The following is a 25,627-nucleotide window of genomic DNA, read 5'->3' on the forward strand; positions in this document are numbered from 1 at the left end:
CTGTTCTAGAAATGCTCTTCTTCCTCTACCTACCTGGGTAATTCCATACCTAAGCCTCCAATCCCAAGAGCGGTATACCGCTCTTACATCATCCCTTGTGTACACCACCCTTCCTTCTAGGCAGTCACCTCTCTTTAAGCTTAATTATTGTGCTTCACACACTGAATTGCCATTTTTTTTTTTTTGAGGTATCTTTCCCTTAATAGAGTGAAAGCTCTTAGGAATCTGATTCTCCAAGTGCTCATAGTAGGCATCCAGTAAATCTTTGTTGGGTTTAAACTTCAACTCCGCATATTTGCCAGTTTCTAATATCTCACTAATTATAGTTAGGTTATCAGCAGTATAATAAAAGTCCCTATGCATTGAGTACTCAAATAGTTCTAGAAGGTTACTAGGTACCTCCCCCCTCTCCTTTTTCAGGGGCAATAGGAGTACTGATAATGAATACTAACTAGCAGCAAGGGAAAAAAATCAGAGTCATTTGGAAACCAGAAGAGCATGTCTTAACGTTTGCATATTCCAGATTTATTTTTTGATGACCCAAAATAGTCTCCACGTTCATCCAGAAGTTCTTTGGATGTCATCAGACTTCCGGGGTGTGTGTGTGCATGTGGGGTTGGGAGTCATGGATCTAGTCTATTTCCACTTACTGTGCAAACTACTTGGCATAGCAGTGAGTCTGACTTGGGATCAAGTCCTGGCTGGACTACTGTTGCCTAGGGGAACTCGTTACCTCTGTAAGCCTCAGTTTCTCTCAGATCTAGAAGGAAAATAGTACTTATCTGGAAGGATTGTGTAATGACTAAATAATTTTTTTAAAGATTTTATCTATTTATTCATGACAGACACAGAGAGAGAGAGGCAGAGACACAGGCAGAGGGAGAAGCAGGCTCCACGCAGGGAGCCTGACGTGGGACTCGATCCCAGGACTCCAGGATCATGCCCTGGGCTGAAGGCAGGCGCCAAACCTCTGAGCCACCCAGGGATCCCCAGACTAAATAATTTGTGTCTAAAGTGCCTAATCACAGCCTGATACTTGGCAGGTATTTAACAGGTGGCAGTTATTATAATTTGCAAGTGATGGGTAGAGGGATGGTCTGAGCAATGCATTACCATCGTATTAACTATTGCTAGATCCAGATACGTGCAGAAGAGAGTCAGCTTAGACTTCAAAGTCATTTTTTTAAATATTTTATTTATTTATTCATGAGAGACATACAGAGAGAGAGAGACAGAGAGAGAGAGAGAGAGAGGCAGAGACACTGGCAGAGGGAGAAGCAGGCTCCACGCAGGGAGCCCGACGTGGGCCTCGATCCCGGGTCTCCAGGATCAGGCCCTGGGCCGAAGGCGGCGCCAAACCGCCCAGCCACCCGGGCTGCCCCTGCCTAGTCATTTTTGTTTACTGGTTGTCAAATAAACGCCTAGTGATGTTTATAATGTGACTTAATAAAGGCCTCTGCGGGGTTTTCCAGTCCTCACTGTTAGGATTTTTTCTGGTAATAGTCCCATACTTTCCTACTTCGATGCGTCCCGCCTCAGGAGAGCCCCTAGCGCTCCCCTCCAAGCCCGGCGGCCCTGCCGGAGAAGCGGTGGTAAGTCCTGCGCTGACTGTTCCTCTGTCCTCCCCTGCCGGCCTCACCCTTGTCCCCAGGGGAGATACTGAAGCGCTCTGCCAGCCTGCCCGCGAGCCTGGCCTGTTTTCTCTCGCCGCCAGTACCTCTTGGATTCCAATTCCAAACATGGTATCCGTCTGGGGTCACCCTCCCTCCCGGTGCCAAGAGAGACGCATTCCAAATGGAACACAAGTGTGCCTCCAGGCTGGGCTCTCCTCACTCTGGGGACAACGGGCAGCAGGACGGGCCCTTTACCCCTCCTGCCCAAGCGGTCGCCCCGCCGTCCTCTCTCTGCCTCAGGACAATTCGGGTTTCTGCCCAGAGCCAAATGCGAGGACCGTCCGGAGAGACCTGCAGCCGGGGACGCGCGCCAGAGCTCCCCGAGAGGGCCGGGGCCTTGCTGCGGGACAGCGGGAGGGGAAGGCAGCCCTGAGATCCTGCATGGAGGGTCCCGTGCTCTGCAGGTTACTCCCCAAGCTGCCCGAAGCATTCCTCTCAGGACAGGCGGCCCTGGGGGCCAGAAGCCGCACGTGACAAGACCCCTGGGAGGACAGATTAATCCGGTTTTGCCAGTTTGCTCCGCGGGGACAGCCTCAGGGCCCGGGAGGCTCCGAGCCCCCGAGGATGAGCGCCCACAGCAGCCCCGCGGGCCAGGCCCCGTGGCAGGGCCCCGCGTGCCTTGGCTGGAAGCGGGACCTGGAAGGGGCCGTCTTCCACCTGGCCAACTGCTTCTTGCTCCTGGGCTTCATGGGGGGCAGCGGGGTGTATGGATGCTTCTACCTGTTTGGCTTCCTGGGCACGGGCTACGTGTGCTGCCTGATGTGGGGCTGGTTTGATGCCTGCGGCCTGGACATCGTCCTCTGGAGCTTCCTGCTGGCAGTGGCCTGCGTGCTCCAGCTGGCGCACCTGGCCTACCACCTGCGCAAGAACACCCTCCCCGAGGAGTTCGATGTCCTCTACAAGACCCTGTGTCTACCCCTGCAGGTGCCTCTGCAGGTGTACAAGGAGATTGTTCGCTGCTGCGAGGAGCGGGTCTTGACTCTGGCCACTGAGCAGACGTACGCTGTGGAGGGCGAGACGCCCATCAACCGCCTGTCCCTGCTACTCTCTGGCCGGTAAGCTACTCTGTCGCTGCTCAGCATCCCCCCTCCGCCCGTGCTTCTCATTTCCTACTGTGTCCCTTTCCATTCTGAGGCCCCTTCCACTGAGGGACGGATGTGGCAAGTCAAACAAACAGAAACAGATTTTTCGAAGCAGGGGTTTGGTTCCTCTTTCTCAGCATTTCCCAAGAGGAAACAAGATCATGAGGCATCTTCTCCGTTGGCAGGAAAGACTGTGTGTGCACTTGGTCCTGGGAAGTGTGGGGTGAGGGTTTCTTAAGCCTGGGTCTAAAATGAGTGCACACACACGTGTATTACACGCACCAGCAGGTCATTGCGTAAGCTGCCACAGTGTCTCGGGGAGCTTTGACAAATTGAATATTTCAATAAGGCTGGTTTTCTCCTTCTGTATGTATTCAGGATTTCCTAAGGGCCAACTATGTGAAGGGAACAGCAGCTGTTCCTTGCCAGGGCATCAAGGAAACAGCCCCAATTATGTTGAGGATATCCTATATAAACTCTGTGGGAAAGCCACTTAGTATACAATCAGGTGGAGAGAGAGAATATTCCTTGTCCACTTTTCCATTCCCATTTGTTGTGTTGAGATTCTTCCAGACCAGTGATCAAGTACTATAAATCTGAGGACCACACAGTGAGGGAAGAGTAGTGGTGCCCACACATGTCTCACTGAGAATTTGGTGCAGATACCTAGCTGACAGCAGAAATTAGCAGAAGTGGTCTTTTAGGATGGGTGACAGCGGAAATTAGCAGAAGTGGTCTTCGTAAGGATTAGAGTATGCCCCATCAGCCTATACGCGAGTGCTGGCCGTTGGCTGGCATCCTCTGAACAAATACCATGGGGCTCCATGCTGTACCTTTGGTAGGCAGTTGTGGAATCTTTGAAATATTACCCTCGTGGGGCTTACATATGGGGCTGAGCATCCAACATTAAATTACTTAACCTGATACACTTGGGCTGCCTCTGTGAAAGCAAGCAAAGTATTTCGAAAGCTTTGTCCTCAGTTTCCTTCCCTGCTTTTTTGAGACCAGGAGAAGGTGATAGAAAAGATAGTAATCTTATCAGAAGGCTCTGATTCCAAAGGGGTGGCAGGGGGCCGGGGGGCGGGGGGGAACCAGATAAGACTGCCAACCACATAGTGGGAAAACACAAAGTTTCGGAATGATAATGATGGAACTACAATGGCTACCAATAGTAACAGCGTGTGCTTGTGTCGTACTGCTGCGTAGAATCAAAAGTATTAGGTGTACATGTGATTTTGTTTGGACTCAGAGTCCCGGATTGAATGATCCATGAGATTTTGCGGGGAGACATTTCATTTCATCTATGAATAAACTGAAGTATAAGCAAATGCAATTACTTGTAAATAAATACATGTGTAAGTACAGGTACATTATGACTGTTGCCAAAATGTTTGCCACCGACAGTTCCATGGTTAAAATAAAGACAATTTAAGAAACGTTCTCATTCAGGAGATCCAGGATGGTGTGTGCTGCTCGGAGCTCCTCTGTTCAAAGGAGGTCACTGAGTCAGGAGGGAGAAAGGCCCACAGCACTTGTATGGTGTACGTTTATGGAAGCGTATTATGACTATTGTATGATTTGACCATCTTTTTTTTATATGATGGATTTGCCATGAACCTGTATCACACCGCTTCCCTATGAGGGGGAGGTGGGCTTGCCCCCTCAGTGTGGCTTTTCCTACTATACTTGGCATCCAGAACCCGAGTCAGAAATTAGACAATTTTTTTTCTTGCTTTTCAAGGTTTGGAGTGAGAGTTTTATTTGTTATCTTTCAATGTCATCTTGTCTCAACTTTGCTCAATTGGAGCTGGGAGAAAAGGCTTCCTGTCTATGACCAGGCTCCAGTTTTAAAGGAGAATCCCTGCAGCTTGGGCTGGTTATAGACCAAACACCTCCAAGCTGTGAACAAGAGCTCTGTGTGGGGGGAAGGGGGGGAAGGTAGGGATAGGGGCTTCCGGTGCAGACCTCCCCATATCATGTGCAGGCTCTTATCTGGAGCTCTTTGCTGAAACCTCAGATGCCCTTTCTGTTTTAATACTAGTCCCTCTTAGGACTCAGAAAGGCCAAGTAACTTCCCCAAAGTTTATCACCCGGTTAAGCTGGGCTTACTGTTGGTGAGCTTCTCTCATACAGAATTGTCTCGTGCACAGCCTCCTGAGCTCGCACCTCACTAAGCTCTTCATGTAGGGGAAAGTACTTGTCCAGGGGATCGAGAAGAAAGAAGAGACTTCCATGATAAAGGGCACAGTATACCAATTTCAATGGCTTCAGGGAGCCACGTGGGCTCATTAGATGTTGTACTTTAAATGATGTCACTCCTAGTAGTTTGCTGGAGTGATCAGACCCCTTGCCCGAGAACTGAGTGTATCCAGCAGCAGCCTCACTCTCTCTTGTCGTGTCTCTTCCTGTGTATGAGAAGCTTTTTCTTGAGATGTTGCTCCCCTTTTATGGTGACACAAGTGATTTCATCTGTTCAGTGTTCCTTTCTTCTCTCCTTTCTCCCTCATTCCTACCTTCCTTTCTCACTTCTCCCCTTCCAAAAATATATATTTTTAAAGATTTTACTTATTTATTCATGAGAGACACAGAGAGAGGCAGAGACACAGGCAGAGGGAGAAGCAGGCTCCCCGTGGGGAGCCTGATGCAGAACTTGATCCCCGGACCCCAAGATCACACCCTGAGCTGAAGGCAGATGCTCACCCACTGAGCCACCTAGGTGCCCCTCCCCTTCCAAATATATATATATATATATATATATATATATATATATATATATATTTAAATATTATTTATTTATTTATTCATGAGAGACAGAGAGAGAGAGAGAGAGAGAGGCAGAGACACAGGCAGAGGGAGAAGCAGGTTCCATGCAGGGAGTCCGACGTGGGACTCAATCCCAAGACTCCAGGATCACGCTCTGGGCCGAAGGCAGGCACTCAACCCCTGAGCCACCCAGGGATTTCCTTCCAAATATATTTATTAAAAGTGCAAGGGACTAAGGATTCGGTGATTTTTTAAAATATGAAAAATACTGTTCCCACTGTCTGTCAAGAAAATCAATAATTAATGTTTGACGTAGTGGTGGCTCAAAGACATATTTCCAAGGAGAAATGCGAAGTGTCCTGACAGCTTGTACCTGGGGGAGCTAACTTTTTGGGGGGAAGTCAGATGGAACTTCCTGGAAGAAGGAACATTTAAGCTGAGACCTGAGGAGAAAGTGGAGATTGGGACGAGGTCTAGCTAGAGGGACAGACGATGTGGAGACCCTGAGGTAGGAGAGCACAGCACTTAATTTTCTCTTGTGCCCGTTAATTACTCAGGGAAGTGCTGCCGGCTACCTCTATATGTTACCTGGTCTTGTAGGAGCAAGCTTGCTTCTGCCATTAGAGACCATGGGCTGACACATCCTTGGCTTGGCTTGAGAGCCACATCCCCTTCTGTCTTCCATCTTTAGGTTGTCAGATAAAAGGCAATAGCTTATTAATCGGTGATGGTCTCTGGTAATTTGTATGCATGCACGTAGTCATCAGGAGCCAGATTTGGAGGCTAATACCCCATTTGGCCAGAGCTTTTTCACGTGGCTATACCTAGCTGCAGGGGCCACAGGGAAATGCAGTCTAGCCGCGCAGCTGCAAGCCCTCCCAAAACTCTAGTGCCGTGGACGAAGAGGAAGAGCAGCGATGGGTAAACAGGTGACCGTACCGCATTTCCCAGCTCTCCATCTATGCCCATCCTTATTGGCTTCCCAACATCCTATTCATTTTTCAAAAGTCAGCTCATGTCATCTTTGAGAAATCTGCCGCTCGAAGGGAACCAAGCTCCGTCCCTCCTCTAGTCTCCTGTTCCACAACAGCACACATTGACTTACAGCCAGTTATGTACGTGCCTGTGATTTCCACTAAATTGTGAAATCCTTAAAGGCAAGGATCAGATCATACCCAACTCTGTTTTTCTAGACCTCCAGGAACACGGGAGGTACTCCATGCGTATTTATTTACTCAGTAAAGCTCCAGGAAAAAAAAAAAAAAAAAGGAACAATAGCTCCTTCCCATTGAGTGTGCCTCTGAGATCTTTTTATCTGCCTCCCTTTGTTTGGCAGAGACACCTCCTTTGCTGTATAACTCAACCCTTGAGAGAGGTTGAAGCTGAAACTGAGTTTTCTGGGGGGAGGAGGGAAAAGCCCTTATTGGATCCTAATACTTTTCCATTTTATTTTATTAAAAGATTTTATTTATTTATTCATGAGAGAGACAGAGAGAGGCAGAGACACAGGCAGAGGGAGAAGCAGGCTCCATGCAAGGAGCCCGACGTGGGACTCGAATCTGGGGCTCCAGGATCATGCCCTGGGCCAAAGGCAGGCGCTAAACTACTGAGCCACCCAGGGATCCCATCATTTTCCATTTTAAAATATGGAATTTAGACTGAAGAGGATTTGGGTAGCCACTTCCCTCTTTCCACATGGTCTCTTCTCTCCTTTTGCCAGGGTTCGTGTGAGCCAGGACGGGCAGTTCCTGCACTACATCTTTCCTTACCAGTTCATGGACTCTCCTGAGTGGGAATCGCTGCGGCCCTCTGAGGAGGGAGTGTTTCAGGTAATAGGGAGCCTGGGGCGGCACTGCCACCCAATAATATGCCCCCCTCCACTTTCCCCACTCACGTCTGTTCTTTGAACCGCTGCCTGTGTGATGCTGGTGGTGGGAGTGCTCTCTTTCTGGGGAAAGAGTGCCTGGGCTGCTGGCAGAGGTGGGCTGGGCAGAGAGCGACTAACCCTAATAGGCGGAGCATATCCAGAAGACCCCAGTGACCCCAGCAACCACCAAATAAAAATCCACACTCCTTAGAGAGTAACCTAAGACCGTTAGTGATATCCAGCCACATCTCCAACCTCTTCCTCCTTCACAGTTTTTGTTCATACCAGCTACACGGAATGGAACCCCCAGCACTTCCCTAAACACATCCCAATTGTCTTTGCACCGGCCATGGCTGGCCCCTACCGGACCTTCTATCTGAAATGCACTTCCCCCATCTAAATGAGGCAGTGGCATCTTACTTCCTCTGAAGCCTGCCCAGATTGACCTCATCAGCCTCTATTCCCACAGCTTCATGCTCCTGGCTGTGTGGCTTCCCATTCCTTTTACTTCTGCTGACTGGTGCACAGATAGCTCTCTGCTCTGATGCCCTGGTTTCCTTTCCCAAGCCTTTGAGGTAGAAATCTGGGCTTCCTCTCCTCTCTATTCTCAGGCTCCAGAAGACAGTACCCTGAACACAGTAGGTGTTTAATAAGGGTTTGCTGAACTGGCTTGGCAGTGGGCAGTTGGTGTCTCAGAGAACTCTGAGGCGTTCACCGACATGCTCCAAGGTAGGGGCCTGGTTGCTTGGTCCCTGCTCTTCTCTCTGCCAATCCTTCAAACCTTGGTTCCCTGCTTTGTAGCTCTCGTTTCCTGAATGGCTAGTATATGTCAGGCACTAAATATTATACTGCCTTATTGATTCTCAAAACAACCCTCTGGATTGGATATTATTAATACCCCATTTAACAGATAAGAAAATTGAGGCTCTGAAACATCAAGCACTTGGCCCAAAGTCTTCAGCTAGAAAGTGGCAAAGTGAAGTTGTCTGGCTCTACTATTTCTGTTCTGTTCTTTTTTAAAATGAGCAGGTCACCAGTAGAGTGGAGTACACAGACACACACACACACACACACACACACACACACACACGTTACAGGGACTCCCCTGTCCAGATAGTTTGCTAGTACTGGGTTCCATGTGATTTCTACTGCTTCTATTGGGGGAGTCCCTCAAGCTAGCATATGAGCTAACCCCAGAATAGACACATGGCTGGGCCACCTGGCTGGGCCTGTTTCTGCTCCACCCTAACTCCCGGCTCTATGAGGACAGACCCTGAGAGGCAATCCCGATCCCACTGCCCGGCTACCAGCCATTGACCTCCACTGATCATGTTCCTCTTACTCCAAACATGCACCCACCCTCTCAAACCAGCCCAGCAGTTCTCTATGAGAACTCTTTCAGGCCTCTATTAACCTCCAGGAGGGCCGAGTCAGGTCCTGAGCCAGCCAGACCAGGCTCTGTTTCTGACACTGACGCCAAGGAACAGGTGGTGGATAAGCCGGGTGTCCTCCTCTAAGCTCTGCTTAAAAGGAGGGGCTATAACCCCAGATGGCCTCTCAGCCTGGAATGTAGCTACTGTCATAGTCCTCCCATTTATATTTTTAGTGAGCACCTCCTTTGGGAGCAATGAGATCCACACGTTCGCTATTGGCTGTATAAAGTCTCATTTCCTCTTTGTAAATGTCAGGTTCACCCTGTCCTTGCCTTTTGGGATTACAGTCTTTGAGGACTAAAAGGACAATCCACAGTGACTGTCTAAATCTTAATTCTCATCGTGTTTACCACCAATGAGTCAATGTTCCATCATACCTCTCAGCGATCCAATTAAATAAGAATTTATGGAGTATTCAGCACTGGGGCCCTCTCCTTAGTCACCGGGAACATAGCAGAGGAAGCATCACACAGAAATCATCATGATGTCTCCAATTTAGCCTGTGCCTTACTGGACACGAGTCCTCTTTCCATATGTTACATCATTTAATCCATTTCACCAGCCTCTGAAATGAGAATTAGAGAGAAAGGTTGTCAATACTTTACTATAGACATATGCGTCTATATGTGGGAACCAGGCAATATGCAGGTTTCCTGAAGACCTTTGAGGAAGAATTGTATAGAGGACCTGAGAAAGTGACAGTCAGTTGTTTTGCAACATGTAAGATTTGTAGTCTTTACTTGACTTATTCATTCATTCATTCAAGTAATGTTTACTGAGTGTTTATTATATACTAGGCACTGTTAAAGATGCTTGGGACGAATCAGTGAACAGTACAGAGGAAGTTCCCTGCCTTTGTTCAATTCGCATTCTAGTAGAGGAGATAAAAAATAAGACATAGGCATAATGAATAATTAAGTAATATGTTAAAAGATAATGAGGACTAGTAAAAAAATAGAGTGGTATAAGGAAGGCCTAGTTGCTATTTTATTTTAATTTATTCATGAGAGAGACACAGAGAGAGAGGCAGAGACACAGGCAGAGGGAGAAGCGGACTCCCTGTGGGGAGCCGGATGCAGGACCCGATCCCAGGACCCCAGGAACACACCCTGAGCCAAAGGCAGACGCTCAACCACTGAGCCACCAGGTGCTCCTAGCTGCAGTTTTAAATAAGGTGGCATAGAAGATTGTGTTGAGCAGGTGACACTTGAGCAAACACCTGGAGGAGGTGATAGTGTGAGGTCTGAGAAGCTGAAGGCAGAGCATATCAGACAGGAAGAGCCAGTGCCAAAGCCCTGTGCCAGGAGGGACTAGCATGTTTGAGGTGCAGAAAGGAGGCCAGTGTGGCTGGAACAGAGAGAGGAAGGGAAGAGAATAGCAGGAGAGTAAGTCAAAGATGGATGAGGAACCAGATCAGGTAGGGCTGGTACATAAATTTCTTAAATAGAGCAGAAAGGATTGCCTAAGGCTTTGGATGTAGTGTGTGGGAGAGAAAGAGGACCAAAGAAGCCTCTAAGGCTTTTGGTCTGAGCAAGTGGAAAGATGGAGCTGCTATCAACTGAAATAAGGGAGCCTGCAAGTCCAATCGGTTTGGGGGGAAGAGAGGAAGTTCCTGTTTGGATATATTAGATTCGTGTCATCTATGGACATTGCAACAGAGATGCTGCCCAGGCAGTTGAATATCTGTCTAAAATTAAGGGATGTAGTGTGGGGCTGAGATACAGATTTGGAAGTTTTGGCACACAGGTGTTATTGAAAGCCATTGGATCAGATGAGATCGCTGAGTGAGTGAGTTTAGAGAGAGAAAGGGTTTTAGAATGGACCGATCCTGGGATACTCTAGTGTGTAGAAGCTGGAGGACAAAGGAAGCCTCAAGGAGAGGCCAGGTGATCGTCCCAGGAGAGTGGGGTACCCTGCGAGCCAAGAAGAGAAAGTGTATCATAGAGGAAGGAGAATCAGCAGGATTGACCAGGAAAACTGGCATCACATCACAGCTTAGAGGTCACCGGTGACCACACCAGGAGCAGTGTGTGTGGCCCGCGAGGGGCAAAGCCTTGTTGGTTTCCGAGATAGCAAGAGGAGAGGAGTTGGAGACACCACGTACGGGCAACTCTTTCCCTGGCGTTTTGCTGAGAAAGGGGGTAAACTAATGAGGTGGTAGCTAGCCAGGGAAGGGGGGTGAAGAAAAAGGATTCTGATCTATTCTAAGGCGGAAGAAGTTAAGATCACGTTCATAAGCATGCCCAAGGTCTTTGTGTTTGGTGTCAAGGACCCTGGTTACGTCCAGAGTGGCTCTGACGTACATCCGCCTCAGAGTCAGGACTCTGATTTCTTGTTTGGGAATTACTATTAGGTGCACCTGCAGCGGGGGCCCGGCGCCCAGTGACACCTCCTCACTGAGCTGCTAGGAACGGGCAGATTGTGAGCATTACTTTCAGCAGGTTTTGTCCTGAGGCAGGGTGTCCCGAGAGACTAAGTGATTTGTCCGATGCCACACAGCTGGTCAAGGGGGGACGCTGGAACTTGAAGCCAGATCCCAGCCTTGATGAAGTAATTGAGGGGCCTGACTTTGGTGCTACCGAGTAGGGGGCGAGAAGCAGAGAGAAGGAAATGAGCGGAGAAAGTGGACGAGGGGTACTGCAGAAGGAGAGAGGAGAGAAGAGGAGTGGGGCTCCGGGACACGAGGCAGGAATTCAAAGCACTATGGAAGATCTCTGATAAAGGACGGTTGGAAGTCAACCCGACCTTTAGTTAGAAAATCCACATGAAGAATTGAACACCAGGCCTGGCACACAGTCACCTCCTAATAAATGTTAGCTGCCGTCACCCTCACCATCATCTCCACCGTCTCCATTCACAAACCTTCATCGTGGGCCCTGCTGGCCTTCTCATTTTTAAAGTATTGTGGCTATGGGGCGCCTGGGTGGCTCAGTCGATTCTTCACCGTCTGACTTCACCTCAGGTCATGATCTTGGGGTCCTGGGGTCCAGACCGGTGTCAGGCTCCCTGCTCAGTGGGGAGCCTGCTTCTTCCTCTCCCTCTGCCCGCCCCCTCAACCCTGCTTGTGCTCTCTCTCTCTCTCTTAAATAAATAAATAAATAAATAAATAAATAAATAAATAAATAAATAAATAAAATCTTTTTAAAACAGTTTTAAAAAATACTGTGGCCAATCCTATTATTAAAAATTGTGTGATTCTACACCCTATTCCTTCACTATCCTAGGCATGTTTCTAGTTCAACACTAGCTTTACCACTCATCATCGTTTTAAGAAGGGTTTATCAAGCACCTGCTACATGCCAGGCACACATTACCTACCTACCCCACAAGTGTAATTTAGCTTTGCATGGTGGGTGCGTAGTGAGCGCTCAGAAATCCCTCGGTGCCTAAATAAATGGAAAGTGGGGCGTCCTCGACTCTGTGCTCTTAAAAGCACCTCTTCCTCTCCGCCCTTCTTCTGACTTTAGCCGTCACATCTCCCTGGTTATTGTCATGGCCGAGTCCAGAGCAGCTTCCTGGGCCTGAATTCCAGGCCAGGTGACGAAGCTTGGCGTGCCTGGTCAGGAGCTCTCCTCTGACTGAGACGCTTTCCAACTCTTCCTTAATCCCTCCTGCAATATATTACCCTTCTTGATTCTCAAAACAAACTGTCATCAGCATGCAGCCTAGCTTCAGAGCCGGAGGAGGCCCCCGTTTCTCTCACAACAGGCTCAGAACTTCCCTCGGCCCTGAAGGGGGTCAGCTTTGGGACCACAGAATGTGGAGCTGAGGGGCGCCTGGGGGGCTCAGCGGTTGAGCCTCTGCCTTTGGCCCAGGGCATGATCCTGGGGTCCAGGGATGGAGTCCCACATCGGGCTCCCTGCATGGGGCCTGCTTCTCCCTCGGCCTGTGTCTCTGCCCCTCTCTGTGTGTGTGTGTCTCTCATGAATAAATCAATGCAATCGCAAAAAAAAAAAAAAAAAAAAAAAAAAAAGAGAGAGAGAGAGAGAGAGAAATAAGAAATGTGAGAGCTGAGGAGACCGGGTGTGAAGCTGCAGCTCCAGGGAGTGAGGCCAAAGAGCGGGGGCTGGAGCCAGGGCAGGGGCAAGGTCCCCTTCAGGATGTGACCCCCTCCAGGCCAGGCCAGGCCAGGGCGCGGCTCCCACGGCTTCTTCCCCGCAAGTGCAGCTGTTTGCAGAGCCCCTGCCTGTCTAAGGGGGTGCTAATGAGGCCTCCGCTCTCTCCTCCGGGCCCTCAGGTCACTCTGACGGCGGAGACCCCCTGTAGCTACATCTCCTGGCCGCGGAAGAGCCTCCACCTTCTTCTGACCAAAGAGCGGTACACCTGCCAGCTCTTCTCGGCCCTGCTGGGCTACGACATCTCCGAGAAGCTCTACGCCCTCAACGACAAGCTCTTCGCCAAGTTCGGGCTGCGCTTTGACATCCGTCTGCCCAGCCTCTACCACGTGCTGGGGCCCGCGGCCGCCGACGCCGGGCCCGAGGCCGAGAAGGCCCCCGGGGAGCCCCGGGCCCGCGGAGCGCCCCCGCCCGCGCCCCCGCCCGCGCCCCCGCCCCGCGCCGGGGCCAGGCCCGACAGCGGCCTCCTGGGGGAGGACTCCGCCAGTCTGGTGCTGGAGGATTTTGAGGAGGTGTCGGGATCAGAATCGTTCATGGATTATAGGAGTGACGGGGAGTACATGAGGTGAGGGCCGCCCCCGGGCGCCCCCCGCCGCCTCGCCAGCCCGCGTAAGTACTCGGCAGGCAGCGGCCGCCTGGGCCCGAGCCCGCCTTGCAGGGCAGCCCCCACGGGGAGGCCTCCCATTGCCAGGGCAACCCCCACGGGGAGGCCTCCCATTGCAAGGGCAACCCCCACGTGGAGCCTGTCCCCCCGGAGGCCTCCCATTGCAAGAGCAAAACCCCTAGGTGGAGGCCTCCCATTGCCAGGGCAAAACCCCCACCTGGAGTCTGGCCTCCGGAGGCCTTCCACTGCAAGGGCATAACCCCCAGTGGAGCCTGTCCCCCCGGAGGCCTCCCATTGCCAGGGCAAAACCCCTACATAGAGGCCTCCCATTGCCAGGGCAAAACCCCTAGGTGGAGGAGGCCTCCCATTGCCAGGGCAACCCCCACGTGGAGGCCTCCCATTGCAAGGTCAAAACCCCCACCTGGAGTCTGGCCTCCAGAAGCCTCCCATTGCCAGGGCAAAACTCCTACATAGAGGCCTCCCACTTCAAGGGCAAAACCCCTAATGGAGCCTGTCCCCTCAGAGGCCTCCCATTGCCAGGGCAAAACCCTCACGTGGAGCCCGGCCCCTCAGAGCCCTCCCATTGCAAGGGCAAAGCCCTCACACGGAGCCTGTCCCTTCGGAGGCCTCCCATTGCCAGGGCAAAACACCTACATGGAGCCCGGCCCCTCAGAGGCCTCCCATTGCAAGGGCAAAGCCCTCACATGGAGCCTGTCCTCTTGGAGGCCTCCCATTGCAAGGGCAAAACCCCTACATGGAGCCTGTCCCCTCAGAGGCCTCCCATTGCAAGGGCAAAGCCCTCACGTGGAGCCTGTCCTCTTGGAGGCCTCCCATTGCAAGGGCAAAACCCCTACATGGAGCCTGTCCCCTCAGAGGCCTCCCATTGCAAGGGCAAAACCCCTACATGGAGCCTGTCCCCTCAGAGGCCTCCCATTGCAAGGGCAAAACCCCCACGTGAAGCCCGTCCCCTCGGTGACCTAACTCAACCTTGCAGGGGGAGCTCCCTCCAGGTGCATGCAAGGCATGAGGGGGATCCTTTTAAAAACGCCTTTTTTATGAAGTGTCCTCGCACTTTGGAAAGGGGGCTGGGTGACATGTTGAGCAAGCAAATGGTCACTAAATTGGTCGCCAGTGTGTGAGCAGTCAAGGCCTAGCTCGCTAGGGCTCAAGGGGAGTCCGTTTGTAGCCTGGGTCTAAAGGGGAAGAAAGCTCACACGGTTCTAACTCCTATGGGTTCAGTTTCTTGCGAGCCTAAAGGTAGCTTCTGGAAAGCAGCCGCTCTGTAGCTGGGATTGGCAGCGATCTCTGTTAAAATCATATCCTTCTAAGGGGCTTGTGATACAGGCTGATGACCCCGGGAGGCAAATCGCCCACCTTGCTGTCCTCTTGCCCAGCGGAGAGTACGCTTCTTGTTCAGCCAGAGGACTGGGTGCTGCTTGGTCACTCTGATCATACGGGTCACACGGCCGCCTGGTTTTCCCCTCACAAACCACACACCTGTGTGAGGTGGATGGGCACCATGTGGGAGGGCCTAACAGGAAGGGCAGGCAGGATTTGGGAGCCCTGCGTGGCTCAAGGGTTGAGCGGCTGCCTTCAGCCCAAGGGGTGATCCTGGGGTCCTAGGGTCGAGTCCCGCATCGGGCTCCCTGCATGGAGCCTGCTTCTCCCTCTGCCAGTGTCTCTGCCTCTCCCTCGGTGTCTCTCATGAATAAATAAATAAATAAGATCTTTTTTTAAAAAGTTAAAAAACATAAAAAGGAAGGGCAGGATTTCCCTCACAGCTCAGGAGAATGTCCTAGAAAGGCTGTACTGAGTAGTTCTGGGAAACTGCTCTCACCTTCCCCCTGGTTGCTCTCACAGTGCTGTGACCTTCTCCTCTGGGACTCCACCCAGCCATGGTGGGGCCTGGCTTTTCCTAAGGAAAATCCCACCGTTGCCAACTGGGGAGGCGATTCCAAGTGCGTGTGTGGCACAGGGGCCTAAGGGACCCATGGTCCTTTGGGAAGTGCTGACACACCTTTCAAGAAGCTAGCCCAGCGAGGAAGGTTTCCAGGGGACACGAGGTGAACGAGTGAATGTCTGTAGATTTTGTCAAACAAGTCGTGGAAATGACAGAGGCGGGGGCGGGTGATAAAAGGTGAGAATGCTTGCTTTATAGACTCGCAATCTGTCGTCTCCTATAGTCCCTGGGTCCCTAGAAGCAGAGTTGGGGGGCTTCTGGACTAATTCCATGGATCTACCCAGGACCTGCAATCACGTGCTGAGTTCCCCCGTTTGCACCGGCCACTCTGATGGCGCCCTTCCCACCATCCCACTAGGCCCCCCATCCACACTTATGGGTTTCACCCCGCGGACCCCGTCTCGGTCCAGCCTACCTGCTTGTACACACTCAGCCCATGCAGCTCCTGGGGTTCTCACGATCTCCCTGTTTCCTTCTCTTTCCCTGGTTCCATTTGCTCTTCTTTCTTCCCTCTTTCTGACTTCTTTTCGGTCCTGGGTTGCCTCAGTTTGCTGCTCATAATTAGAAAAAAGTCCTTTTCTTCTTCTTCTCAGGCAATTTCTCCTCTCTGTATTTGTTCCTTACACGTCCCCCATTTTATTCTTCATGTATTGCTCTAGTACCTTCTTTTCCTTTTTATCCCCACTTTCCTGCCTCGCTCTGTCTATTCTCCCTCCTAAACTACCCTGCACCCCCACCTCGGTCTTTAACCCATACTCTTCTGAGATCGGTACCTCTCCCTCCACCTGTAGATAAAACCACTCAAGTGAAGGGGTGAAAACGCCCAGCTGTGGGCAGCTACACATTCACTGCGTGAATCTTCCCAGACATCAGGAGGCAGCATGATAAACAAGAAAGAGGGCCAGACTGGGTGCTGCAGTCCTGCCTTCTACGTCTGGGTCTGCTATTTTTTTTGCAAACCACACAACCTCGCCAAATCTCACTTTCTTCGTTTGAGTGTGTTGGACCAACTGGCCCCCAAAGGTCTCCTTGGGTTTATGTAAGAAGGCCATGGATGAGTTCTTCTGAAGAGGAAAAGAGAAAGCACAGTCAGTAGTATTATGGGCACAGGCTCCAGGGCATCCAAGTGTCCTCCAGTAAGAACCATCTGCCATATTTCGCTACAATTTCTCTTTTGACTCAGGGCTGTCCTCCTCCTTGCTGAATGGAGGGTCCTACTTGACTCGAAGTCCCCTCCATGCTGTACCTGTCAAGACTCTATCACCTCCCATGTGATGACAGAGCAGATGTTCTGTGTGAAGGGAGGTCACCACTCAATTTCGAAGCTCCTCTGCCCTTAAGACTATCATATGAAATACCCCTTTGCAAATGCAGCTTTTTGTGAACCTCAAGAGGAGAAAAGGGCTAATATCACTCCATTTCTAAAGTATTAGCACTGGCGATATAAAGAGAGTAGGTTTTTAAACATTTGTTTATTTAGGTAATAGAATGGGAAAAACATATACTTCCAAACCACAGAGTTTTGGGAACGACTTGAAAACCTGATCAAGTTGTACAAATTTCAAATGGCTTTCAATCCAGTCTGTGATAGTGGGATAATTTAAACCAGAGAGCCTTGTCTGGAATTGTGTGTTTGGGTGCTTGGTTTGACTTATTTGCCATCAAAACCCTTCTAGGGTTATTACTTTAATGAGTAAGCATAGTCCCTTGCGATGGGGAGCCATTGACTCTGGTTTCCTTTAAACACGCAGGGCACGACTCACCCTCTGTTCCCTGGCTCTTGAGTTACCAGGATTGTTTGCTGTTCGTCCTGGCACAGCGCTTATGTAAGAGGCACGAAGCTGGCTGCATCCTGCCTCATTGAGAATGACACAGCTTCAGCACTTTGACACGGGTGCTTGTTTCTCACACCGAGACCAGCTAAAAATAGTCAGGGCTTCCACTGGAACTGTCTTTGGAAGACAGAGCCTGGCTTTTCATCTGGTGGTGCCCAGAGTTGAATGCTGCTTCTTTTAATGGGCAAAACAGCACTACTGCATGATACACTCCTGCAGGGTCTTCCAGTCAGACCTCACATTAACCCGGCCTCCACTACAGGTTTTAATTACATGGACACTCTCCACAGTGCTCCGTGTGGCGTCTTATGTACAGGAGATGCTCAGTGAATTCAACTCTCTAATGAGCAATTAAGTCAGAGAACAAGTCTTGTTAGCGCAAATTAATTAAAAGCTGTTTGAAATCTGGACAGTTTTGATTATGTTTTCAAATTATTCTGAAAACTCTGTGATTCGAAAGTAGAAACCATATGATGGTGTCTTTCTCCCTATTATTTAAATAAACAAGCAAATGAGAAACAGATTACAACATGGGGGCTAACTGTGGTCAGGGAAGGAGCACAGGACCAAGGGCCAGAGAACCAATTCAACAGACATTTGAGTATCTACTATATATTTCAGGCACTGTACCCAGTAACTACATCATGAACCATCATGAGTAACAGGAGAAAGAAGTGCAGGTATTTAACCTGGAAGAGATGAGCAAGAGTGATAACCCCAAATTTCAAAAAGAAGGGGAATTAGAATTTGCCTTCCTTTGGTACAGTTCTCGAGGGCAGAGATGACTTAAGAGCTGAATGTCACAAGGAGAAGGGCTTTGCTCAGTGTTAATAATGGGTTGCCTCAAAGAATTGTGAGTTTCTCACCATTGGAAGAGGCCAAGCAAGAAGAAGAGGAAATCTCAGAAACCTTATAAGGTGATTCAGGCTCTGAGAGAAGGATGCCCTGGGTTACTGCTGTGAAGGTGCCTTCTAACTCTGTGATGCTATGATTCTGTGCTTCCGAGGTCGGACTCTGGTTCTGCCACTTAACCACCATAAGGACCAGTTTCTCATCTGCAGAACGGGACTAATGGTCTCATAGATAATTCATACCTACTCATAGGTAGACAGGTAGCCTCTGTCTCCCTTGGCAGGTTGCTGTGAGGAGTAGTTGAGATAACGAATATAAAGGTAGTTTGTAATCTGTAAAGTGCTGGATGGATGTGTAAGGAATTTCAATATCCTATTGTGTGTGGAATGGTTTGGCAATCTCCCTCTCCCTCTGTCAGAGGTACATGATTTTCCTTCTTTTTTTTTTTTTTTTTTAAGATTCTACTTATTTATTTATGAGAGACAGAGAGAGAGAAAGAGGCAGAGACACAGGCGGAAGGAGAAGCAGGCTCCATGCAAGGAGCCCGATGTGGGACTCGATCCCGGGTCTCCAGGATCAGGCCCTGAGCCAAAGGCAGGCGCTAAACCGCTGCGCCACCCAGGCGTCCCTTGATTTTCCCTCTTATTTCCCCCAGTCTGGCTTTCCAGGGGAGGCAGCAAGTGGCAGAGGCCCCTAAGAACAAAAGGGTCAGCAAAAAGGTGGTGACCCAAAGAAAACACACGTGACGAGCTCCTCAGTCCCCGAGGACCCAAGAACTGGCCAGTCCCTCACCTGTGTCCTTTATTGGCTCAGAGGAGACAACAGTTTCACACTCCGTTCACCCGGTTCACACTCTACCCGCCACGCTCCGTGTCTCTCTCTGGGGGCTCTGACGTCCGTTTGTAGCTGGCAGTTTGGTCACAACTCTTCTCACAGGACCCCTGGAAAGATTCCTGGAGCGGAAAACGTGCCCTTGACCGTGGCCTGGCAGGAGCTGCCCCGGGGCCTCGGGTTCCCTGGGTGGTGGCACCACTGCCCGCCAAGGCCCCGTGCTGGGTGCGCTCAGCTGAGGCAGCCGCTCCCTCCCGGCCCTCGGGAGCCCAGCCGCCTGCCACCCGTGCCCGCTCGTTGCTCTCCTACTTGTGTTCTACAGGCCTCAGTCACCTACCCCCCTCTTTGTAAAAATAAAAGACAGGGGCCTTATTAAACTCATCATTTTGTGATACAGATTTTTTGGCAACTCATTCGGTAGTGCCAGACAGGAAGTTGAGTTCCATAGATTCTTCATAGGAGGCCCCAGGAGGGGCACCTGGGTGACTCAGCGGTGGAGTGTTGCCTTTGGCTCAGGTCATGATCCTGGGGGTCCTGGGATCGAGTCCCACATCAGGCTCCCTGTGGGGATCCTGCTTCTCCCTCTGCCTCTTTCTCTGTGTCTCTCATGAATAAATAAATAAAATCTTAAAAAAAAAAAAAAAAAAAAAGGAAGTCCCAGGCGTGGATGTTTTGGCCTCTTCCCTTGTAAAACGAGAGGTTGGACTAAATAACTTCAAAGCAGGTTTATCCTAATACTCTAGCATGAAATGATTCAAAGATACGACTGGCCCTACCGTGGCAGACATTGGGTGCAGCTAATACGTTGGGAATTAGCAGAAGATAAAATTGGGGGACGCCTGGGTGGCTCAGTGGTTGGCATCTGCCTTGGGCTCAGGGTGTGATCCCAGGTCCGGGCATCCAGTCCCATGTTGGGTTCCCTGCGAGGAGCCTGCTTCTCCCTCTATGTCTCTACCTCTCTCTCTCTCTGTCTCTCATGAATGACTAAGTAAGTAAGTAAGTAAGTAAGTAAATAAATAAATAAATAAATAAAATAAAAAATAAAAACAAAACTGTAAAGAACCCTGTGAAGTTAGGCAAGCTACCTGGAGACACAGCACTGAAATCCTTCCTCTTTTTTTTCCCACAGCTTCTAGAAGTCCTCTCCACAGTTACTCTCAAGCTATGTCCAGGGGACAGGCCCCCTTGGCTCCAACCCACACTCCCGGACTTTAAGGATCCACGGACTATCTTTTTCTCTGGCCATACTAATCCTCGCAGGAGGGTCACTGGAGTGCACACCCGGTCTTACCCACTGGAAGGCCCACTGGCCAGGTCGGAGCAGACACGGAAGACTCTGGCACTACAGCTACACCAAGGGCCCCAAGCAACTTGTGGAAATTTACCTTCACCAGCTGTCCTTCCAGGAGAAGGCACCCCAAAGTGCAAAAGCACTGATTCCATCCTCCACTAACTGCAGAATTTTGGGCAAGTTACATAGGCTCTCTGAGCCTCGCCTGTAAAGTTGGGATTTATGAAAACCATCCCACAGGGTGGTTGTGAGCATCGAATGAGCTGACTTAGGTAACACACCTCAGACATGGTGTGACACTGAGTAGCCACTCAATAAATCGCTCAGTTGTTTTTTTTCCCTATGTGGTTTCTTTGAACTGTCTGAAAGGGTCTCTGAAGTCAACTAGCCAAGAAGTTTGCTTGTTTGTTTTTTCCCATTTAGATTCAATTTATAGAAGTGGATATTTAAAAACCTAGTTTTCCCTTAAGCTTTCAAGTTCAACTTCCAAATCCCTGGTTCTGTTCAGGACCCTAGCATTAAACAGTAGTTTTTAGGGGGACTTGAACAAACTCAGTCAATTAAATTTCCTTAAATATTTTAAAGTGGATTTATAAATTTAACACGTTCTATTTTACTTTTTCCCTAAATACTTCAACACATATTGTGGTTATTATCTATTGTCATGTAACATTCATACCTGAAATGGTAACCTGCAGTAGTTTATTTTTCTGATACACGTGGGGCTTGAGTGAGCCCAGCTGGGTTGTTCTCACTCAGTCTCTCATGCTGTCGTGTGCAGATAATGGCTCGAGCTAGAGTCCTCTCCAAGCCTTCTTCACTCGTGTGTGGGGCGGAGTCTGGAGACACTCAAACAGCTGAGGACTGAAACAGCTGGGAGTCCTCGGGCATCTCTCTCTCTCTCTTTCTCTCTCAATGGTTTGTTCATTTGTTTTGCTGTTTGCAAAATTGCTGTCTTGATTATTGTTGCATGAATATATCATAATTTATTTATCCATTCTGCTAATGGGCATGGAGTGCTTTCTAGCTTGGGGTGATTATGAATAGTACTGGCATCAGCATTCCTGAATGCATTTCTTGGTACACACAAGTGTACATTTCTGGGGTATATGTAGGACTGAAATTACTCAAGTATTGGGTACGTGTATGTTCGACTACAGTAAATACCATCAAACGGTTCTCTAAGTGATTGTATTAATTCATATTTCCGCCAGCAGTATGTGAGAGTTCTAGATGCTTCTCATCCTCCCAATTGCTGACATTGTCATTTAAAAAAATAGTTTAGCCATCTGGGTGTATGTAGCAGCATACCACTGTGGTTTTAGTTTTCATTTGCCTGAAGAGTAATAAGTTGAGTACCTTTTCATGTTTTCATAGATATTGTGAAGTTGTCTATAATTGTTCTTGCCCATTTCACTATTTGTTTGTATGCTTTTGCCTATCAACTTAAAAAAATTCTTTAGGGGCACCTGGGTGGCTCAGTGGTTAAGCGTCTGCCTTCAGCTCAGGGCGTGATCCTGGGGTCCTGGGATTGAGTCCCACATCAGACTCCCTGCAGGGAGCCTGCTTCTAAAAAAAAAAAAAAAAAAAAAAAAAAACTTAAATATTCAAGTTAAAAGTCCTTCATTGCTTATATATATTCAAATATATTCTCTCCCACTTCGTGAGTTTTCTTTTTTTTCTTTAAATTGTGTCTTTTGATGAACATATGTTCGTTGTTTTTTTTTTTTAAGTTTGTTTTATTTATTTGAGAGAAAGAGAGTGAGCATGAGTGGGAAGAGGGGCAGACAGAGAGAATTTCGAGCAGATTTTCCACTGAGCATGGATCCCAACTCGGGGCTCCATCCTACAACCCGTGAGATCATGACCTGAGCTGAAATCTCCAGTCAGACACTTAATTGACTGAGCCACCCAGGTGCCCCTGGACATATGTTCTTAATTTTAGTGTAGTAATTTATCAATCTTTTTCTCTGTCATTAGTCCTTTCTGTGTTATATTTAAGAAATCTTTTCCTCCTCTGAAGATATCCTTCTATTTTACCTTCTAGATATTCTATTGTTTTACATTTCACAGTTAGATCTACAGACAATCTGGATTTGATTTTTGTGTATAGTATGAAGTAAGGATTAAATTCTTTATTTTCTAGTAGATATCCAATAGACTGAGCACTATTTACTGAAGTAATTATCCTATCCTCACTAGTATCCAGTGTCTCCCTTGTCATAAACCAAATCTTCATATATCTGTATGGTCTGTTTCCGGATCTTCTGTTCCATCAGCCTGTTCGTCCACCGTTGGCAATACGACTTGGTTGTAATTATTGCAACTTTATAATAAGTTTTGGTATCTGGTGGCCTTCAAACTTTGTTCTTCAAATCTTTGTTATTCTTGGCTCTTCCCTTTGTATTCCATAAAAACTTTAGGATCAGTTTGTTAATCTCCACAAAAATGTAAACTCTGCTGGTTTTTTTTTTATCAGAATTACATTCACCCTGTGAATCAAATTGACAAATAATTGATAGCTCTATGATATTAACTTTCAAACCATGAACATAGTATAGCGCTTTATTTATTTTGATCCTCTTTATTTTCTTTCAATAGTGTTCTGTAGCTTTCCATGGAGATATCCTTGTACAACTTTTGTTAGATTTATTTCTAGGTATTTGTTGAATGTGATACTATTGTAAATGCTACCATTTAACATTTTTTTACTTTCTGATTTTTTTATTGCTAGCATATAGAAATATAGTTGATCTTTGTATCTTCAAATTCCATCCAATGATTTTGATAAATTCACTTATCGATTCTAATCATTAATCCATAGAGTCTTCAGGATTTTCCATAGATTCAAATATATTATCTGTAAATAATGATGGTTTTATTTCTTCTTTCCTAATCTATATCTTCCCCACCCCTCCTCTCTCTCCTTCTTTATCTTTTGATGCTTATTGTGCTGGGTAGGACTTCCAGGACAGGGATGGATAGAAGGGATAATGAAGACATCCTTCTTTCATACTTGACTTAGGGAAAATGTTTTCAGTATTTCACCATTAAGTATGATGTGTGTTATTAGGTTTTTATAATACCCCTCTCAGATTAAATAAGTTCTATTCCTAATTTTTAAATCATGGATGAAAATTGAATTGCATTAGATGATTTTCTGCATTTATTGAGGTTATTTTTCTCCCTTATTTTGTTAATGAATTATATTAATAGATATATGAATATTGGAACAACCTTGCATCCTGGAGCAAATCCAAGTTTATTATGTTGCATTTTCCTCTTTGCCTATTTCTGAACTTAGTTTACAATTTTTTTTTTTTTAGGAATTTTACATCTATGTATTTTGCAATATCATTGTCAGGTTTGATATCAGGGTTATGCTGACTTTTAAAAGGAGTTAGGAAGTATTCTCTCTCTCTTCTTTCCTCTTCTTTGGAAGAGATCTTCAAGCCAAACAGCTTTATAACTCTTGAGTACCACCCCACCCACCTTACCTTCTATTCTGTTGTCTTTTCACTCAGGTGCCCATGCACTAAACCTTGGAATATTTCCATCCATTTTCATTTTATCTTCAAAATATATCCTGAATTCAATTCACCACCTTTACTGTGACCACTAATTTCAAGCTACTATTATTTCATACCTAGGTTAACTTCAAGAGGCTTACAACTGGCCCTCTGCTCTCTCCTGTTTCCCCTCCCCATAATCTACTATACACACAGCAAAGTGGTCACTTAAACATGTATATGATCTCATCACTCTCTTGCTCAAAATTTCAAATGGCTTCCTATTATATTTAGAATAAAATCCAAACTTCTTACTATGTGATATTAGTCAGGATCAGCTTATGATGACTTAATAGCACAAGGGTTTATTTCTCTCTTAAAGTTTACTGAGAGTCTGCATGTTTCATGATGGCAACTGTCATCATGTTGCAACTCAGTGACTCAATCTACTTTGACCTTCTGGCTCTGTCACCTGAAGAAAGAAACAGTTTGACATTCCGGTGCTAGCTTTTTGATGCTGTAGCCAAGAAAGGATACAAATCACATCTGGCCAGAGCCCATTGGCTAAAGGTAGTCATATGGACCCACTAAAGGTAGTCACGTGGATCCACTTAATAATCAGCTTTGTGCTTTGTTGATTAAAGAGACTGGGAAATGTTGGGGAAGCAAAAGGCTTGATTGGTGAGTCTTATTCTTCTGGGCACTTACAGTTGTGTTTTCTCTCTGAAATCCTTTTCACTCATAACTTCTCCTGGCTGACTTCTTCTGGCCATTCTGTTCTCAGCCCCTGTCACCATCCCAGCTAAGATATCCACTCACCTCACCGTCACCATCGTCCCTTTGTCCTGCTCAAACTTTCTTCAGTCTTATTTCCTCTTTCCTCTCTTTTTGGTATTCCAATTATGCATTTGATAGGACTGTTCAGTGTGTTATTTTCTCTTTTTTTCTGAAATTACACTGTGTATTTCTTTTCTTGTTTTATTTCTGTCTCTTCCCTATATATTTCACAATGTACTTCTCCCCTGTCAATTTTGAGAAATTCAATAGCTCTCTTGTCAACCCTTGAGGGCTGTTGTGGAGAATAAATGAAGCAATAAACATCAACAAAAAGCTCATACATTTTAAATTGAGACTCAACTGTACCTGGGACATAGTGCCAGCCCTCAAGCTAGAGGACTGCCTAAGTAAGTCTATTGTTACACACATGTGATATATACCAAAAGTGGATGCAAACCCCTTTGAATGTATGTATATTTGTTTTTAAAAGGAACAGACTTTATATGGTAGAAGTTGTGCTTTTATTATCTAATGGTATATGTAATGGCAAAAGATATCTGGATTCTTATAAGGTTTTTAGATAAGTTTGTGGATTTTTAAAATTAACAACAATGGTATCTTTATGTATTTGAAATGTAGCATGCCATGTAGATATAAAGCATTTTATTTACTCAGTCTATGGAAAATTCTTGACATGATATGGATTTGTGAACCTCCTACACTAACCCCTCACTAGAGGTCCACACTTGTGAAAAAATCTTTGGGATATAGCTTAATATATTCAGCAATAAAGTCTGACATATAGTCAGATTTTCCCTAAGGAGAAAATAGTAAATATTATTTTATCTCATAAATGCTTATTAAATATCCACTTGCTGTCAAACTCTATGCAGGACACCACATACTTCAAAAGGTGAATCATTCATGATATCTTTCCTGAAGGAACTTGAGCTCTAGCAAAGGAAAAACATGAATCATAGGTACCTGTCCCTTCCCCACCAAGGCCTGACTCCACTGAGGATTAATCTTTTCCCA

General features: G+C 47.5%; 1 protein-coding gene across 2 annotated transcripts; it reads left to right on the forward strand.

The window, feature by feature from the left end:
- The first annotated feature begins 1,933 nt into the window (after positions 1-1,933).
- On the forward strand, positions 1,934-25,266 carry POPDC2 (popeye domain cAMP effector 2). Of its 2 annotated transcripts, none has more exons than XM_077884294.1 (4): positions 1,934-2,728; positions 7,239-7,347; positions 13,056-13,542; positions 20,145-25,266. In XM_077884294.1, the coding sequence occupies exons 1-3, from the start codon at positions 2,238-2,240 to the stop codon at positions 13,500-13,502; spliced, it is 1,047 nt and encodes a 348-aa protein (XP_077740420.1). In that variant the 5' UTR covers positions 1,934-2,237; the 3' UTR covers positions 13,503-13,542; positions 20,145-25,266. The 2 variants fall into 2 exon arrangements, with proteins under 2 accessions (XP_077740420.1, XP_077740419.1); XM_077884293.1 differs by having other exon boundaries at positions 13,056-13,498.
- Positions 25,267-25,627: the final 361 nt, after the last annotated feature.

Source organism: Canis aureus, chromosome 35 (genome assembly GCF_053574225.1).
Source record: "Canis aureus isolate CA01 chromosome 35, VMU_Caureus_v.1.0, whole genome shotgun sequence".
Taxonomy (NCBI): Eukaryota; Metazoa; Chordata; class Mammalia; order Carnivora; family Canidae; genus Canis; species Canis aureus.

Excerpts from the sequence above, each read along its gene's own strand:
- POPDC2 (XM_077884293.1), top strand. The coding sequence starts at position 2,238 with ATGAGCGCCCACAGCAGCCCCGCGGGCCAGGCCCCGTGGCAGGGCCCC. Across the intron at positions 2,729-7,238 it reads TCCCTGCTACTCTCTGGCCG|GGTTCGTGTGAGCCAGGACG; the intron begins GTAAGCTACTCT and ends TCCTTTTGCCAG. Across the intron at positions 7,348-13,055 it reads CTGAGGAGGGAGTGTTTCAG|GTCACTCTGACGGCGGAGAC; the intron begins GTAATAGGGAGC and ends CCGGGCCCTCAG.